The following is an 18,745-nucleotide window of genomic DNA, read 5'->3' as shown; positions in this document are numbered from 1 at the left end:
CTCGGCTGGCGGGCGGGGGCGCGGGTGCGGGCGCGGGCGCGGGCGGGCGCGCGCGCGGGGCGGGCCGAGGACGCGCGGGCGGCGAGGCCTGCGCGCCCGGCTGCGGGAGCCATGCAGCGGACCAGGAGCTACTCGGCCGCCAAGGCACGCGGGCAGACTCGGTCCCGAGCCTCCGGGACGCCCCCGGCCGCGCCCCCGGCCCCCGGCGCCAGCCGCGCCCGGCGCTCGGCGAGCCAGGCCGGGGGCGAGAGCGGGGCGGCGGCGAGGCAGCCGTCGGCGAAGCCGCGGCCGAAGCAGTCGTCGCCGCGGGCCCAGGAGGCGGGCCCCGGGCAGGCGCCGCCGGAGCTGCCGCTGCTCCCGCTGCCGACCTCCGCCAGCCCGGCGGCCTCGCTGCCCGACCTGGGCGACCAGCGGGAGCGCTGGGAGACGTTCCAGAAGCGGCAGAGGCTCACCTTCGAGGGCGCCGCCAAGCTGCTGCTGGACACCTTGTGAGTGCGGCGGGGCCGGGCGCGGCGGCCGGCGCCACGCGGACCCCTCGGGGCGGGAGCGCCTGTCGGCCGGGGCCGCTGTTCCGCGTCGCCCGGTTAGCGGGTTAGCGCCGGGCGCGCCCCTGCTCGGACGGGGCGCTGCGCCCCCGGAGCGTGTCCCGGGACACAAAGGGTCTCTCCCGGGCACAGCCATGGTGCTCGGGACGCTCTCTGTGCTGTTGGCGCGCCAAGGCCGCGGGGACCCTTCCCGGGGAGAAGAAGATCAACCCCACGACTTTGCTCCCACCTGACTCGCTTTTTCATATTTGCGCACGTGTTTTTGGAGAGTGGGTGGGAGGGGGAGGTGGCGGCGGGAGAGGGAGGGGAGAAAAGGCGAATAGTTTTGCAGCCGCCGGGAGGCGAGATCCCGTTATTGTTCCAGGCGCTCCCCGGGAGGGAGCGGAGCGGGATCGACCCCGGGCAGAAGCGCGCGCACAGAGACGCTGGGTCCTGAGGGCCGCGGCGGGTACCGGGGGGAGGCGCGGGGCGCGGGGGCCTGGGTTCTCCGCCGACTGATGCTCCCGGGGGGCCCGCTCTGCTTCGCGCTCCCCCAGCGTCGCTCCTGCAGGACGAGAACCTCCAGGGGAGGATTTCAGAGTGTCCGTGAGGTTCCAGATGAGCTATTACCTCTGACCGGGGCTGCCTTGTTTTTTTCCAAATGTAATATAGCATCCGACGCCTGCCCTGTGGAACCGTCGCGCCCCGGAGAGAGGTCTTAGTACCCCAGTAACCCATCTCCGCGTCCATTATTTGGTGAATTACAAAGAGCAGTCAACACCACGGGAAACAACAACAACAACAAGGATAACCTGACAATTGCATAACAACCCGACAGTTACTCCTTTCTTTTCTTCTTTCTTGGCCGAAAATGTTCTTTTGTCCTTAATCCAGAAGAAATTCTCTTAGGACCGGTCTTCTCAGAGATGAAATACTTGGTTTCCTGTGTGCTTCACTTTCTGGTTTATCATCGTGGATCATGGGCTGAACATTTTTTTTTTAATATATATTCATCATTAGACATTGTTGAGCCCCTGTTCTATTGCCACAAGTTGCTAAGTGTAGAGGATATAAAGATTCTCAGAAATGTGACACTCAAATTCGAAGTAAACTTTTCCTTTAAAACAAACTTGATAACTGGTCAAGAAAAGGATTTTTAAATGTTGCTGAAAGACAAGTTTTTTTTTTTTTTAACCTTTCAGATTGGCGTGAGTACATACACTTATTTACATAACCCAAACGCACTGAATTAACTTATATGCAAAAAGAATGTGTAACTCTGCACTGTTTTTGTTAAAATATTATTGTATATAAAGAAGTCCGGAGGAATATATAGCAAATGGTTAACTGTGGATCCCTCCAGCTGTTAAGATTATAGGAGACTTTGCTTTTTAATATTATCACATGTTGTAATGTTCTAATTTTTTTACAATGAGCATTATTTGTGTGTGCAGAAAAGATTTCAGATACATCAAGTTAACTGATTCAACTTGTAAAGAAACATGGAAAAGCATTCAGCCTTAATAATAAAAAAATGCTGATTTAAAACTGCCATAGGCTATTTTTCCTGTAATCGTTGCTTGAGCAGGTACAGTGAAATGTTTTGTCTTTACTGAGAAGCGTTTAGCCCTGTTGGAGTGCAATTTGATATTTTTCAAACTGAATAATGCTCAACTAAGAGCCTGGCTTATATACGTTTTAAAAGGATTAAGATAGTATGTAATGTGTATGGATAGCTCTGTAAAGAGTCCTGGATATGCAAACATACCGGAGGGGAATATACCAAAACTCCAAGAGCTTTTCTCAGAAGAAGGTTTTTCCAAACAACAGACTCAGTTCCTCTCCTCTTATTTTTCATAGCATCCCGCACTGCCTTTATCACAGTCCCTTAAATATTGTTTGGGTAATTTGTTGGATGGCTGCAGAAGCTTATCTGCTGTATCTTGTTTATTGCTCTCCCTGGTGCCTAGCTCACAAAAAAAAAAAAAAAAAAAAAAATCTTAGTAAGTAGCATGTAAATAAAAATGAACAGCGGGATCAGGATCCTCTACCCAACTCCTATTTTCTCTATTTTCGGCAATGTTTTACTTTACAACTTACGAGGATATAAGAAATAGAAGTGAGAGGTCATAGAAAAGAAGACACTGAATTCGTTGTTTTTTTTTTTTTTTTTTTTTTTTTTTTATAAAATTGCTACTCTGGCCTCCAAAACAGAAATACCTGGGGCAGTCATGTAGGGGAGACTTTCGTCCCATCTTGCTTCCTTCTTCTAGCAACAACGAGAGGGAGAAAAGGCATGAGCTGTGTGCTGAGGTCTGGCCCAACTGTTCAGAAATCCTTATCTTTCTGATGTTTTCTTGTTTCATTTAGTGAATACCAGGGCCTGGTGAAGCATACGGGAGGATGCCACTGTGGAGCGGTTCGCTTTGAAGTTTGGGCCTCAGCCGACTTGCACATCTTTGACTGCAAGTGAGTGTTTTCTCTCCCCAAGAGTAAGAGTTAAAACACAGCATCTGGGATCCCTGGGTGGCGCAGCGGTTTGGCGCCTGCCTTTGGCCCAGGGCGCGATCCTGGAGACCCGGGATCGAATCCCACGTCGGGCTCCCAGTGCATGGAGCCTGCTTCTCCCTCTGCCTGTGTCTCTGCCTCTCTCTCTCTCTCTCTCTGTGTGACTATCATAAATAAATAATAAAAAAAAAAAAATTAAAACACAGCATCTCGGCATCATCTGGGGAGTCAGGGTCCTGGTGAGGCAGCATCGGCCGTGAGCTGATCATTGCTGGCGTCAGGTGATGGGTACAGAGGGTTCATTGTTCTTTTTCCCCTTTCGTATGTGCCTAGATGTTTTCAATAATAAAATTTTAAAAATATGGGGGGGGGTACTAAAAATAACTGGGCCTGCTCTGTGTGTGTGTGCATGTGTGTGTATGAGAGAGAGAGAGCGAGCAAGCTCCTACAGCGTAGCCCCGGTTGACACAGCAGAGTGCTCCAGCCCCTGCCGTTCAGCATCACCCCTCAGACTGACTGTCCTGTTGCTAGATGGACAGGGACTGGTTAGAGCCTGAGATTAGGTCAGGCGGGCACTGAATGGAAAGCCTTGGCTGGGCAGAGTCTTCACTGGAGTCCACTGGGAGGGGAAGTGAATAAGGGTGTGCGCACCCGGAAGCTTGCCACATTCCAGGCCCTCTGGCTCTGTTCTAGATGAGGCAGATGGTTCTTCCGGGATCTGTGGAGGGCCTGCTTTCTAGCAGCTTCCCTTGTGACAGAACAAGGACACTGATTGCTGAACCAATAGTTAGCTTCTAATTGTTCAACATGATCCAGGCCTTTTTGCCCCTAGATGGTGTGGTACCTGAAGTACACACGAGTAATAAATAAATACCCTGGAATTACTCAAATGGAGAACTGACTTAAAGATTGCAGAAGAAGGGGATCCCTGGGTGGCGCAGCGGTTTAGCGCCTGCCTTTGGCCCAGGGAGCAATCCTGGAGACTCGGGATCGAATCCCACATTGGGCTCCCGGTGCATGGAGCCTGCTTCTCCCTCTGCCTATGTCTCTGCCTCTCTCTCTCTCTCTGTGTGTGTGACTATCATAAATAAATAAAAATTTAAAAAAAAATCTGTAAAAAAAAAAAAAAAGATTGCAGAAGAAGCCCCGTGGAACAGCTTGTTAGAGAGTTCTGTGGGAAAGTAGAAATTTTTGTAAATGTAGACTAAGGAGATTGATTGATTATTTTTTTATGATTTTATTTATTTTTTTGAGAAAGGGAGAGAGCTGGAGCACAAGCAGTCGGAGAGGCAGAGGGTAAGAGAAAGAGAGAAGCAGGCTCTCTGCTGAGCAGGGAGCCAGAAGCAGGATTCAATCCCACCCCCACGATTGTGACCAATTATGACTTGAGCCGAAGGCAGCTGCCCAACCGACTGAGCCACCCAGGCACCCCAGTAAAGGGCATTTAGGTTGAATTCCGAAGGTGATAATTCTGAGGGCCCATTTGACTTGGAGCTAGGCGTTCCATGATGTACAGATGAGGAAAGCGGGAAACGGAGGCTTCCTTGTCCATTTTTGGTGTATCCCGGAGGCATAAGATCGTAGCTCAGCAGGATGTTTGTTTTATAAGTATCTCTAGAATCCAATGAGTTCCTTCACTGTAATAAACTGGGGAGTGAGCAGTAGGAACGTGGTGGCGACATCCTGGTTTTCCGAGGGGTGCGTGGCTTTGACTGCTGAGCAGAGGCCCCAGCTGGTCTGTCCATATGCCTGGGCTCCCCCCTTTCCCTGAATAACACTGAAAGAGGCTTCACCTGTGGGGTCATCTGGCTCTCAGGATTTATTGGATTGGGTCCCATTGGGCCCTCAGAAGGCACAGGTCCTTGTTCTCAACCTGGGAATTCCTCTTTTTGTAGCTGCAGCATTTGTAAGAAGAAGCAGAATAGACACTTCATTGTCCCGGCTTCTCGCTTCAAGCTCCTGAAGGTCAGTGCTCAGAGCAGGCCAGGGGAGCCCCTGGCTTACAGCATGTGCCATGGGGGGTGCCATACGGCAGGGAGCACAGCGGGACCTCTACAGGGGGTTTGAATTTTCCTCATCAACCTGGGTTTCATGCGTATTTCTAGAATGTTCTGTTATTTTTTCTATTTATATTTTGGATGCCCATTTGATATTACTGTGGAAACATTAAAAATAGAATAAAAAATAAATGCGACCACCCAAATCCTATCAACCAAGGATAACCACTGCCCTATTTGGGTGGATATCCTTGTATGTTATTTTCCACTGTAAATACATCTAAATAATAATAATGACAACACTGTATATATCGTTATGAAAGTAAGATTTTACCTTTTTCTGTTTTGTAACTGACTTTTATCATTTCCCAATGAAGAAGAACATATGACTTAAACAGATTTTTTTTAATGGTGAATTAAAAATTTTATTGTGGTACAGCTTACATATAACATTATTAGTCTTAGGGATACATCAGAATGATTTAGTATTTGTATATATTGCAAAGTAACCAGCACAATTAGGTCTAGTTAACATCTGACATCATATGTAATCACAAAATAATTTTGTTTTCTTGTGATGAGGACTTTCAAGGTTTATTCTCTTAGCAGCTTTCAAATACGTAACAACTGTGTTATTAGCTGTAGTCACCATGCTGTCTATTACTTTTGCATGCCCATTTTTTTTACCTCTTTCACCCATTTTGCCTGCCTACCCCTGTCCCTGGAAAACAGCAGTCTGTTCTCTAAGCTTGGTTTTTTGTTTAGTTTATAAAATTCTGTGTGTAAGTAGAATTATATAGTATTTGTCTTTCTCTGACTTGTTTCAATTAGTATAATTCCCATGTTGTCACAAATAGCAAGATTTCATTCTTTTTAATGGTTGAATAGTGTTCCTATGTGTGTTTGTAAGTGTGTGTGTGGTGTGTGTTTGTATCACATCTTCTTTATCCATTCACTCATCCGGGGACACTTAGGTTGTTTCCATGTTTTGACTGTTGTAAATAATGCAGCAATACACATTAAAATGGTGAATTTTATGGCATGTGAATTACATCCCAATTTTAAAAATACTAAGAATGAACACCAAGAAACTGAAATTAAAAACATCATGCCAGGGATCCCTGGGTGTTGCAGCGGTTTGGCGGCTGCCTTTGGCCCAGGGCGCGATCCTGGAGACCCGGGATCGAATCCCCCGTCGGGCTCCCGGTGCATGGAGCCTGCTTCTCCCTCTGCCTGTGTCTCTGCCTCTCTCTCTCTGTGTGTGTGACTATCATAAATAAATTAAAAAAAAATTAAAAAAAAAACTTCAAAAACATCATGCCATTTCAAGTAATGCAAAGAAAATTAGTTGGGTGTTCAGTTAACAAAACATGTCCCTGATCTGTGTACTGAATATTACAGAAAGCTGATGAAGTTACTAAAGAAGAACTTCATGGGTAGAAATCATGTGTCTGTTGATTGGAAACCTCAGCATAGTATTGGTGTTCATCCTCTCCAAACTGTCTATAGGTTTAATGCAGTTTCTATCAAAATCCCAAGAAGGCTTTTGCAGACATATACAAGATTACTGTAAATTTTTTAGAAAGATTTATTTATTTATTTGAGAGAAAGAGAGCATGAGTAGGGAAGGGGCCGAGAGAGAGGGAGAAAGAATCTCAAGCAGACTCTGTGCTGAGCTTGGAGCCCAACGTGGGGCTTGATCCCACAACCCCAAGATCATGACCTGAGCCAAAACCAAGAGTTAGGTACTTAACTGACTGAGCCACCCAGGTATCCCAAGATTACTCTAAAATGTGTATGGAAATACACAGGCCCTAAAATAGCTAAAACAGTCACCACAGAGAACAATAAAGTAGAAGAAGCTAACTTCACTTGGTATGAAAGCTCCTCCTATAGACAGTCATCAAGGCTATGTTAACATGGTCAGATAGAGATGTAGATCCATAGAAAAGAATAAAGGCCCAGAAGTAAACTCACTCCCATATACTCAAATTATGTTTCAAAGTCACTGTTCCCTTGTTGATTTTCTGTCTGGGTGATGATCTAGTGGGTGTTAAACCCCCCTCCTAGTATTGTGTTATTGTCAATTTCTTTATGTCAATTTCTTTATTTGCTTTATGGATTTAGGTGCTCCTATGTTGGGTGCATAGATATTTACAACTGTTACATCCTCTTGTTGGATTGTTCCCTTTGTCATTTGTAGTGTCCTTCTCTGTCTCTTGTTACAGTCTTTGTGTTCAAGTCTATTTGGTCTGATGTTCAGTATGTCTCTGCCCACTTTCTTTTTGCCTCCATTTTGCCTGGTCATTGTTTTTCCATCTCTTTACCTTCTGTCTACAGGTGTCTTTAGGTCTGAAGGGAGTCTCTTGTAGGCAGCATATTGATAGGTCTTGCTGATTTTAACTTTATTATTTCGGGGAAATTTTTTTGTGCTTGGTACAGATTTTGAAAGGTACAAAAGTGAGTCTTCCCTCCCTTGTTCCTCAGTCCCTGAATCTCTTCCTCTCCCTCAATCATTTCCTAATTTATTTATACTGTTATTCCTATATTTGCAGCATATTTTGTTATATGAATGTACAATAAGCAGTTTCCTATATTTAAACTTCTAGGTCGTGTACCATTTTTCCCCCAATTATAAACAACACTGTGGTGAACCTCCCTGTGTATAAATCTTTAGCAATTTAGAAGTTATTTCTTTCGGATCAGTTCTTTTAGAAATAAAATCTCTGGTCAAAGAATGTAAGCTTCTTAGGAAAGGCTTTAGGGACACTGTCTCTAATATGGGGTCGGCTGGGGCTTTAATTCCATCCTTGGTTCCCCTTACCCCCACTGTGGTCAGACACACTTCGCTGTGTCCTTGTGTACTGGTGTGTTTCCACGTCTATCTCCTTTATTAAATTGTTGGGATCTCCAAGTGCCATCTTTTGTCATATCTGACAAGCTCCTGGCCTCGCAGACTTGGCAATGAATAGGCACTCAGCGTCTGGTGTATGTGCTGCCGAAGCGAGCACAGCACTCAGCGTCTGGAAGGAACAATGGACTGAGTAAATGAATGCATGAGTCCTGGTCTTTCCTAACGAGTGAGCTTTAATCCCAGACACTTTGGGCCATCTTGTCTCCTTTTCTTTGTCTGCCCCTTGATCCCTCGTGTGGGCGCCTGGTGGATGAGGGGGACACTTGGGCAGCACACTTCTCCCTGTCTTCCCTGTAAACCCAGAAAATGCCCGTGTGCTCTCCTCGGAAACATGCTAGAGGCTGTGGCCCCAGTTCCGCTTGCCCCTGAGCACCCGTGAGATGGTTCCTAAAGATGCCACCAGGTATAGCCATAAGCTCTTGGGTCTCAGAGTTGGTATTTTTTTTCTTCTTTTTTTTTTTTCCCTCCTTGGGCCTGCTTATGAATGCATTTTCTTGGTGCCCTAGAGTACCATACTCGGCCCCAGCCTGTTGTAGGAGCTATTTTTATGTTGTGTTGATTTTTGTGTTTTTCTGTTTTTAAGATTTTATTTATTTGGGGATGCCTGGGTGACTGAGTGGTTGAGTGTCTGCTTTTGGTTCAGGGCGTGATCCCAGAGTTCCTGGGATCGAGTCCCACATCAGGCTCTCTGCATGGAGCCTGCTTCTCCTCCCTCTTCCTATGTCTCTTAAAGAATAAATAAATTCTTAAGAAAAAAAAAAGATTTTACTTATTTGACAGAGAGAGAGAAAAAAACAAACGGGGGGGCAGTAGGCAGAGGGAAAAGCAGACACCCCACCTAGCAGGAACCCCGATGCAGGGCTTGACCTCAGGACCCTGAGATCGTGACCTGAGCCAAAGGCAGATGCTTAACCAACTGAGCCACTTAGGCGCCCCCTATTTTTTAAGTAGACTCCACACCCAACACAGAGCCCAGCTCTGGGCTTAAACTCATAATCCTGAGATTAAGACCTGAGCTAAGATCAAGAGTCAGATGCTTAACTGGCTGAGCCATCCAGGCGCCCCTGTTTTTTTAAATTAAGTGCAAAACTTTTTCTTTTTTTCTTTTCTCTCTCTCTCTCTCTCTTTTTTTTTTTTTTTTAAAGATTTTATTTATTTATTCATGAGAGACACAGAGACTTAGGCGAGAAAGAAGCAGGCTCCATGCAGGGAGCCCGATGTGAGACTCGATCCCGGGACTCCAGGATTGTGATCTGTGCCGAAGGCAGATGCTCAACCGACTGAACCACCCAGGCGCCCCTCCTTCAATGTTTTAAAAGTTCACTTTGGCTGCTCTGTGGGGAATGGCTTGTGGGGAGGTAGGTGTGAGACAGGGAGGTGGCCAGGAGGTGGCTGGGGTGGCTAGGTGAGAGGTGATGGGAGCTTGGATTAGGGCAGTGGTCATGGAGATGGAAAGAAAACAGATATTTGAGATTTATTTTGGAGCAGTGGCTCTCGTGATTCAGTGTGCACGTGACCACTGGAGGGCAAGTTAAGGGGAATTGCTGGGCCCCACTCCTGATTCTCTAGATCTAGGAGGGGGACCCCAGGATTGACATTTCTTACAAGGCGTTGCTGCTGGTCCTGGGGCCATACTGTGAGAACCCCAGTTTCAGAGGAAGGGTGAGCGGAATCCTGTAAAGGATGGATGTGAAGAGGAGGAAAAGAGAGGCAGAAGAGTTGCCACTACAATGTGGGGCCTGAGCAGCTCAGTGATGGGGATACCAGATCCAGGGGGAGAAGCAGGTGTGGAGCACTGCTGGCATCAGGGGTTCTTTTTGGAAAAGCTGAAGACGTCGTGAACCTTTGCAGAGATAAGATAGAAAGTGGGCTGCTGGATGTGTAAGTCTGGCGTCGAGAGCAAGCAGAGCTGCGTATTGGTGTTTATGGCCGGGAGACTGGGTGCGGCAGCTGCTGCTGATGTAGCCAGTGAAGGGAGAGGCCGAGGTCAGAGCTGACCAGAGGGGCCTGAGAAGGATGGCCAGTGGGGGAGGAGGAAAATTGTTCGAGGGTGGTCTCCTCAGAGACCCTTGTTTCAAAAAGGAAGGACTGGTCCTGAGAGGTCGGGTTAAGAATCTAATGGTCAAGAAAAGTGACCGTTAGATTGGCCAACATGGTGGTGTTGGTGGTTTATTTTATTTTTTTATTTTATTTATTTATGATAGTCACAGAGAGAGAGAGAGAGAGGCGCAGAGACAGGCAGAGGGAGAAGCAGGCTCCATGCACCGGGAGCCCGACGTGGGATTCGATCCCGGGTCTCCAGGATCGCGCCCTGGGCCAAAGGCAGGCGCCAAACCGCTGCGCCACCCAGGGATCCCTCCCGTGTTGGTGGTTTCTGATTGGCCAAGAAAACAGTCACCAAAAAGGCTGAGTACATGGCAGTGTGACTGTGACAGGGCATGAGTTCTGGTGGGAAGTGGGCGGGTGCACAGAATAACATGGGAACAGGGATCTGGATGTCCCCGAGTGACTTCCAGTAATGCCCAAGGTAGAGTAGGGGATGGAGCAACCCCTCCCTCCTCGCTGCTCCTCCTCATTTCATGGGGGAAAGTATCTGATCAGAAAACTTTGGATGCTTTAGGACCACCGGCAGTTGTTCTTTGCTGCTTCTCTGTGTAGAGGCTGTGATGTGAGATGAGGCCCCTCAGAACTATTTTTACATGAGGCACAGAGCTCTGGGGGCCTTTCTCTCCCACGGTGGTGGGTGGTAGGTGGGGGAAAGAATGAAAACATCCAGCTCTGGGAAGAACCTTCACCCGTGACCCTTCAGCCACACAATTTCACTTGTTGGAAACCACTGCTTCTTGGATATTTCTTTATAAATATATATGTAAAGAAACATATACATATTTATATATGCACATACCAGGGTACATCCTTTTTTAAAAACTAAAAATGGTGAAAAATAAATAGAAATAATAATATACTACACAAATAATTATTCTTTTTTAAGTTTAAGACTTTTTTTTAATAAAGATTTTATTTATTTGACAGAAAGAGACAGAGAGAGCACAAGCAGGAGGGAGGGGTAGAGGAAGAGGAGAAGCAGGCTCCCCGCTGAGCAGGGAGCCCAATATGGGGCTTGATCCCAGGACCCTGAGATCATGACCCAAGCCGAAGGCAGACGTTCACCAAGTGAGCCACCCAGGCACCCCATATTTTTTAAGATTTAAAAAAAAATTTTATTAGTCAGAGGGACACCTGCAAGGCTCAGCAGTTTGGCTCCTGCCTTTGGCCCAGCATGTGATCCTGGAGTCCGGGATCGAGTCCTGCATGGGGCTCCCTGCATGGAGCCTGCTTCTCCCTCTGCCTGTGTCTCTGCCTCTCAATCTCTCTGTGTCTCACATGAATAAATAAATAAAATCTTTTAAAAATAAATAATAAAATAAATAAAAAATTTATTCATGAGAGACACAGATAGAGAGGCAGAGACAGGCAGGAGAAGCAGGGGCTCCCTAGGGGAGCCTAATGTGGAACTCGATCCCAGGACCCTGGGACCTTGCCCTGAGCCGAAGGCAGATGTTCAACCACTGAGCCACACAGGTGCCTCACAAATTATTTTATGCCTTACTTTTTCACTTAATGTTTAACCTCGGAGATTGTTTGTATTAGTATTTGGAAGTAGAACTGGCTCATTCATTTTCCTTTTAAAATTTAATTTATTTATTTGACAAAAAGAGAGCACAAGCAGGGGGTGGCGCAGAGGAGAGGGAGAAGCAGGCTCCCTGCTGAGCAGGGATGTGGGGCTCCATTCCAGGACCCTGGGATCATGACCTGAGCTGAAGGCAGATACCTAACCAACTGAGCCACCCAGGCAAGCCTGTCTAGTTCTTTTTAAATTTTCAGTGTCCCAATTTCATGAGTGTCCATCATTGCTTTGTCCCGTCTTCTCTTGACGGGTGTTCTCAGTTTTTCCAATCTTTAGACTTTTTTTTTTTTTAAGATTTTATTTATTTATTCATGACAGACACAGAGAGAGAGACAGAGACACAGGCAGAGGAAGAAGCAGGCTCCATGCAGGGAGCTGACATGGAACTCGATCCTGGGTCCCCAGGATCACACCCCAGGCTGAAGGCGGCACTAAACCGCTGGGCCACTGGGGCTGCCCCAGCCTTGTTTTAACCAGTGCTAGAACGTCTATTATACATGTCATTCAATGCATATGGAATTTTGATTGTAGGATAAATTTCCAGAGATGGAATTACTGTGTTAAAAGATGCATACATTTTAAAATTTTGATAGATGTTGGCAGATTTTGCCAATTTGTATTCCTGAGACTGGTATTTGAGAGCATACACGTTTGTCCACATCTCAGTACCAAGTTAACCCGACTCTTATTTGTGCTCACCTGATGGTGAAAAAAAAAATACCTCATTGCCGTGTCTGAATGTGTGTATCATTTCTTAGGTGAAAGAGATATTTGTTTTCCTTTCTCTCTGTCCTTTTGCCCCATTTCCCGTTTGTATTATGTGTAGTATGTTTGTATTTCTCTAATGGAAATGAGCCCTTTGCCCATGATGTCTGGAAAATATTCTTTTCCTAGTTGGTCCTTTGTATGTGAATTCAAGTACAGTCAACCCTTGTTTTTCCATCATGAGCAGAGCTGGCCGGGAACATGGGGAGCCAGTCCCTAGGATGAGCCGTCACCCCTTTGAGGCTGAGTGAAAATTTTCATTTTCATTCCCTGACATGGACAGGATGTGCTGTCTTGCCGCGGAGCTGGGAAAGCTTGAGGCACTTGTGTGCACTTGACCAAGAGAAGCCGTGAGCCGCCGTGCTCCGGACTGACACGTCTCTGGGCAGCGTAGGCGGGTCCCTGTCCTCGAGATGCCTGTATCTCTTTGTGAGATTGGACGTGTCCTCATAATCCTGAGACCCCTGCAAAAGGGCGTTCCCCTCCCATTGTGCCTTATAAAAGAATTAATTTTTTTGATGACCCCCCCAAAAAAATTCTCTTTGTAAAAGGAGAACATCTATTTCACCTGTTCTCCCTTAGGGAGCCGAGAGCATAACCACATACACGTTCAACACGCACAAAGCCCAGCACACCTTCTGTAAGAGATGTGGCGTTCAGAGCTTTTACACTCCCCGCTCAAACCCTGGAGGCTTCGGTAAGTGAAGGGAACGGGCTGCCCGGCCGCGGGGGATATAGGGACACACGCTGATCATAGCCTGGGTGCTGGCATATGGGGCTTGCCTCTTGCTTGGCCGGGCCCCTCTCACATGGGTCTTAGAAGAACAGGGCTCTTCAGCAAAGCTCTTTTCAAATGCTGGGATAGGAGACTGGCTCTGGTTATTCATCCTTGAACATCCAGATCCTGCCTTCATCTGCTGGCGCTGCCTGGGCCGCATGTTGCTGGGGGCTCATGTCGCTGGGGGTGACGTTGTTGTTGTCCGGTGTATGGAGGAGAGGAGATGAGCCTGGGGTGGGGGTGAGAGGGGAGGGGAGGGAGTTTTCACACCAAGGATGGCTCAGGGAGTGAAGCAGACAAGAGTATCGAAAATGGGTTGAAAGAGATCCAGTTAAAAAAACAAACCCAGCTTCAGTTTGTTTAGAACATAAACAGTGAGAACCCCCAAGCCCCTCCTCAAGTCCCCCTGGGTCTGAGCGGGGAACACAGCCCCAGGACAGTTGTTCAGATGCCACCAGCTGTAGTGTGAACTGATTGGAAAGTGGCGAGCAAGGAGTCTTGTTTCTTGCAGCCTACAGAGCTGTGGTGGCATCACTGTGACTATGACCGTTTTGTGCCTTACGGTGCAAGGAGGGCATGACATCACCTTTGTCCTCCCCATCCCCCCTTTTAAAGATTTTATTTATTTATTCATGAGACAGAGAGAGAGAAGCAGAGACACAGGCAGAGGGAGAAGCAGGCTCCCTGCCGGGAGCCTGATGTGGGACTCGATCCCTGGACCCCGGGATCATGGTCTGAGCCGAAGGCAGATGCTCAACCGCTGAGGCACCCAGGTACCCCTCTGGGCTCAAATCTTTGTACTCTCAGCTTGGTACTGGATGCTCTCCAGCCTTGGCATCCCTGGCTTAGAGAGCCTGACCCCCTACCCGCCGGGGGGCAAGCGAGCCAGGGCGCTGCTGCGGTGGCTGTGGAAGCTTTCACGGCGGATCGCTGTCGCTGCTGCAGGTGTGGGTTTGCCCACAAGCCGGCACAGTGCCTGCTGTCACTCATACCTGGGCCCTTCTCTTCTCTGTGTCACCTCCCCCAGGGATTGCCCCACACTGCCTTGACGAGGGCACCGTGCGGAGCGTGGTCATTGAGGAGTTCAATGGCACCGATTGGGAAAAGGCCATGAAGGAGCACAAGACCATCAAGAACATGTCTAAGGAGTGAGCTCCTGCTTCTCCCTTCCTGAGACAGAGGAACGACTGGGGCCAGCAGCCGGATCGCGCTGTCCCCACCGCACCCAGTGCCTGTGACTGTGGCTGCCCCAGACCCCTGGGCCCGTTGGCCAGCAGCCCCCCTCATCTCTGCATTTTGCTCAGCTACCAACTTATCTAGGCAGCTCTTTGTCCTTTCAGCCCAGATTTTGATGTAGGTTAGTCGACATCCTTTCTCTTCTCAACTTTTGTGTGATCTTTTAGAAGAATAAATATTTTTAACATGAAAGCCGTTACTGTGGTTTATCATTCCCCCTGCACTTCGATTTGGGTTCTGAGGCCAGATATTTAGTAGCAGGTATTTACTTACCGCTGTTAAAATGCTTGCAACCCAACTGGCGGGGAGAGAGAAGACACATGAATAGTTACCAAACACAGAAGATTGTGAATGATCTCGGAAGCCACGTGAGCTGTAAAGCTAAGAGATCTTGGACTTCAGAGGAGAGACGGGTTTGGTTAGGGCTACTATTCGCTGGAGTCTTTTTTTTCTGTTTTGTTTTAAGGTAGATCAGCTTCTGATTCCTTTTTGTTTTTTTTAATTCAGGTCAAATACCCGTAACATAAAATTGACCATCTTGGGATCCCTGGGTGGCGCAGCGGTTTGGCGGCTGCCTTTGGCCCAGGGCGCGATCCTGGAGACCTGGGATCGAATCCCACGTCGGGCTCCTGATGCATGGAGCCCGCTTCTCCCTCTGCCTGTGTCTCTGCCTCTCTCTCTCTCTCACTGTGTGCCTATCATAAATAAATTAAAAAATTAAATAAAATAAAATTGACCATCTCAACCATCTCTAAGTGTCTGGATTAGCAGAGTTAAGTACATTCATGTTGTTGTGCAACCAGTTTCTAGAATTCTTTATCTTGCAAAACTGAATCTCTAAACCCGTTAAACAACAACTTGGGAGTCTCTATTTATTATTTTATTTTACTATTTTTTTTTAAAGATTTTATTCATTCACCAGAGACACAGAGAGAGGTGGAGGGAGAAGCCGGTTTCCTACGGGAAGCCTGATGCGGAACTCGATCCCTGGACCCCAGGATCATGACCCAAGCCGAAGGCAGATGCTCAACCACTGAGCCACCCAGGTGCCCCAGGAGTCTTTTTAAATGAAGCAAGATTTAGGAAGGTCAGATGGAAAAGTGAGTGTGTGAACAGAGAGGTAGGGGCCCAGAGTAAAGCCAGACTGGACTGGAGCCTCCGATGGGAGGAAGTAATAGAAGAGATCAGAAAAATATGTGGGAAGCCAGACCATGGACGGTCTTGGATATGAAGCTTAGGAATTTGGCCTACAGAGTACAGGCTCTGGGAGACCCCAAACAGCTTCGAACAGGATGAGGCCCACCTGGCTCAACAGGGTCTTTCCTCTGGTTTCCCTGTCCTTCCACCTGCCTTGCTTCTCGTTGTTGCTTATTATAATCCGGTCAACTTTCCTTAGGCATTCCCTTCGCTACCAGACACTGAGTGTGTACATAATGGCACATGCTTAATAAATACCTGCTCTTTGTTTAGGGAGACTGATTAATCATGAGCTGACTTGTAAGGTACACTCTTTGCAGGAAAAGGGAGAGGAAATAGATGGACTGGGCCCCAGCATGGTCACCACGCCTTCCAAGTCGGCTGAGGGCATGTTTGCTTTGAGGTCAGAAAGAGCTGGTGAGAAATTATACAGGGGAAACAAGAACCTGATTTACCTTTCCTATTACAAGATTGCATAAAAACACATAATTTTATGTGCCTTTCACAAAAGCAGCATCATCCTGTGCCTTTTCTACAGCTTGCATTTGTGATGATATCTTGATCTTTTCAGATCAGAATACATATCCTCATTATTGACTGTTACTTAGAATTGCACAGTATGGATATAGTTCATTTTTTTAAAAGGTTTATTTATTTGAGAGAGAGAGGGAACGAGCAGGGAGTGGGGCAGGGAGAGGGAGACTCCCAGCTGAGCAGGGAGCCCCATGCAAGACTCGAATCCAGGACCCTGGGATCATGATCTGAGCCAAAGGCAGATGCTCAACCATCTGAGCCACCCAGGTGCCCTGGAAACGAACTGCAAGAACTTCCCCAAGTCAGACTCAACTGGTGTAGTTAGTGGATATCTAAGCGAGGGAATTCTTTCAGATTCTTTTCTTCTTTCCTACAATCAACCTTCCCTTTAAAGCTGGAGGCATAACGGCCAGTGTTTGCTTTGTGACTGATGAGAAGCTCAAGGCTTCTTGCGAGTTTCCTCCATCACCTTTCCCAGGGCAGGGAGAATAGCATGCGCTACAGGACACTGCGATTGCTCCAGTTCCAGACTAACATACAGGTTCTGAGGGAGCGATGCTGCTGCCATACGACCACCTGCATGGTCTTGACCCGAATCTATGGGACAAGTCACACTTGAGCATTCTGAAATTGTTAAGGCTCCAATGGACTCTTCATTAGATAATGAGAATTCTTTGCCTGTGACCTTGCCTCTTCCAAATGCCTCAGAGCTTTCCCCACGTGCACTTAGACCACGTGTTAATCAACTTTTAATTACTGCTGACCCCACTTCCATGTGAATTCTACTTGTAATATCAGAAAGGGAGAGGAGCTCTGTGACAGGTGAGAAGGGTACAGGGGGTACAAGCAGGATTCAGCCTTGACCAAGACCAGGACAAGACCAAGACCTCTAACCAAACTAGAACCAGATTTTTGCTTCCCAACCTCTCGTCCCATGAACATAAACATTCTATAGTTCCAGTGGCTATTCCAACCTGTTCTGTCTCTCCTTAAGGTTTGGCATAAGGGTCACTTTTCACAGAATTCACTGACTTTACACGTTCCTTTTGCACCAGCTAACCTTGATACTTCTTACCACGGACAGACCAGATGGGTGGTCTCCAGGGTAAGGTATGTATCCCCCAGGAAATGCTCCATTGATATGTGGGAAGAAAATGTTGGATTCTAATTTATCCTTTTAAAATTTCTTTTGTGGGGATCCCTGGGTGGCGCAGCGGTTTGGCGCCTGCCTTTGGCCCAGGGCGCGATCCTGGAGACCCGGGATCGAATCCCACATCGGGCTCCCGGTGCATGGAGCCTGCTTCTCCCTCTGCCTGTGTCTCTGCCTCTCTCTCTCTCTGTGACTATCATAAATAAATAAAAATTTATAAAAAAAAAAAAAAATAAAATAAAATTTCTTTTGTGTACATTGTATAATACATTAGCACTGAAAGCATATATATTGTTCAAAAGTCATAGTCAGGAGATCATTGCTCTAGCCTGTTGATTGTTTTCCTCCTGATTAGTGCTACCTATTGAACATCTATCTGTGCGTTGCTTTGTTTTGTTTTGATCCCAGGACCCTGGGATCACGCCCTGAGATGAAGGCAGACACTCAACCACTGAGCCACCCAGGTGCCCCCAATTTGTGCATTGTTGTACTAGTTTTTATTTCTTTTTAAAATTTTATTTATTTATTCATGAGAGACACAGAGAGAAAGAGAGAGACAGAGACACAGGCAGAGGGAGAAGCAGGCCCACACAGGGAGCCCGATGTGGGACTCGATCCCGGGACTCCAGGATCATGCCCCCGCCAAAGGCAGCGCTAAACCACTGAGCCACCCAGGGATCCCCCGTCCCGAGTTTCTATTTCTTAAGAATAAATGCATCACAGGGAATTGCAGAGTCAAGAGATATGAACATCTTAAAGTTTTTTGATATACTGATTTCCAGAAGGTTCTACCATCTTGTGTTTCCCCCAACAGCACATATGTGTCCACTGGGCATTATTATTTATAGAAACCTTAGCAAATTAGGAAAGTGAAAAGTAGTGTTTTCTTTTGATTTGTGTTTCTTTGATTCACAGGGTGATTTATTTTTTCCCATTGATCATGAGTAAGAGAGAGAAATACCTATTCCTCAGCAGTCTTCAGTTTCCTTACTGGAAACCTCCCATCCTAGTCCAAATTACCACCTTCAGTGAAAAGTGGATTTTCCTTTCTTTTTAATTTTTATTTTTAATCTCTACACCTAGTGTGGGGCTGAAACTCACAACTCCGAGATTCAGAGTCATGTACTCTACCGACTTAGCCAGTCAGGTACCCTTGAAAAATGGATTTTCATTTTTGCTTTCATTTGCAAGCTCTGGCTACTGCTTAGGCTGAAAAGTTTTCATGTTTACCAGCCATTTGGATTTGCCTGTTACAACATTTTAAAATGTGTTGTTGTGAAGCACCTGTCTTTTCCTTTACATCTTCTGGGTTCCCAGCCTGGCTGGGGTAAGGTCTGCCCCACACCAAGGTACATATGTATTTAGTCTCTGAAATTTCCTAAATGATATTTTAATGTTTCCATTTCTACATGTAAATCTATAATTCATCTACAATGTAGTTTTGTATTTGGCAT

The 18,745-nt window shown here is 46.9% G+C and overlaps 1 protein-coding gene across 3 annotated transcripts; it reads left to right on the top strand.

The window, feature by feature from the left end:
- The first annotated feature begins 94 nt into the window (after positions 1–94).
- On the top strand, positions 95–14,602 carry CENPV (centromere protein V). Of its 3 annotated transcripts, XM_072821009.1 has the most exons (6): positions 97–488; positions 2,895–2,993; positions 4,928–4,997; positions 12,979–13,093; positions 13,816–13,947; positions 14,202–14,602. In XM_072821009.1, the coding sequence occupies exons 1-6, from the start codon at positions 112–114 to the stop codon at positions 14,324–14,326; spliced, it is 918 nt and encodes a 305-aa protein (XP_072677110.1). In that variant the 5' UTR covers positions 97–111; the 3' UTR covers positions 14,327–14,602. The 3 variants fall into 3 exon arrangements, with proteins under 3 accessions (XP_072677112.1, XP_072677110.1, XP_072677111.1); XM_072821010.1 differs by lacking the exon at positions 13,816–13,947; XM_072821011.1 differs by lacking the exons at positions 12,979–13,093; positions 13,816–13,947 and having other exon boundaries at positions 95–488.
- Positions 14,603–18,745: the final 4,143 nt, after the last annotated feature.

The sequence above is a fragment of the Canis lupus genome, chromosome 3, assembly GCF_048164855.1.
Source record: "Canis lupus baileyi chromosome 3, mCanLup2.hap1, whole genome shotgun sequence".
Classification (NCBI taxonomy): domain Eukaryota; kingdom Metazoa; phylum Chordata; class Mammalia; order Carnivora; family Canidae; genus Canis; species Canis lupus.
The sequence above is the reverse complement of the archived record's forward strand: the minus strand, read 5'-3'. Positions and strand labels throughout refer to the sequence as shown.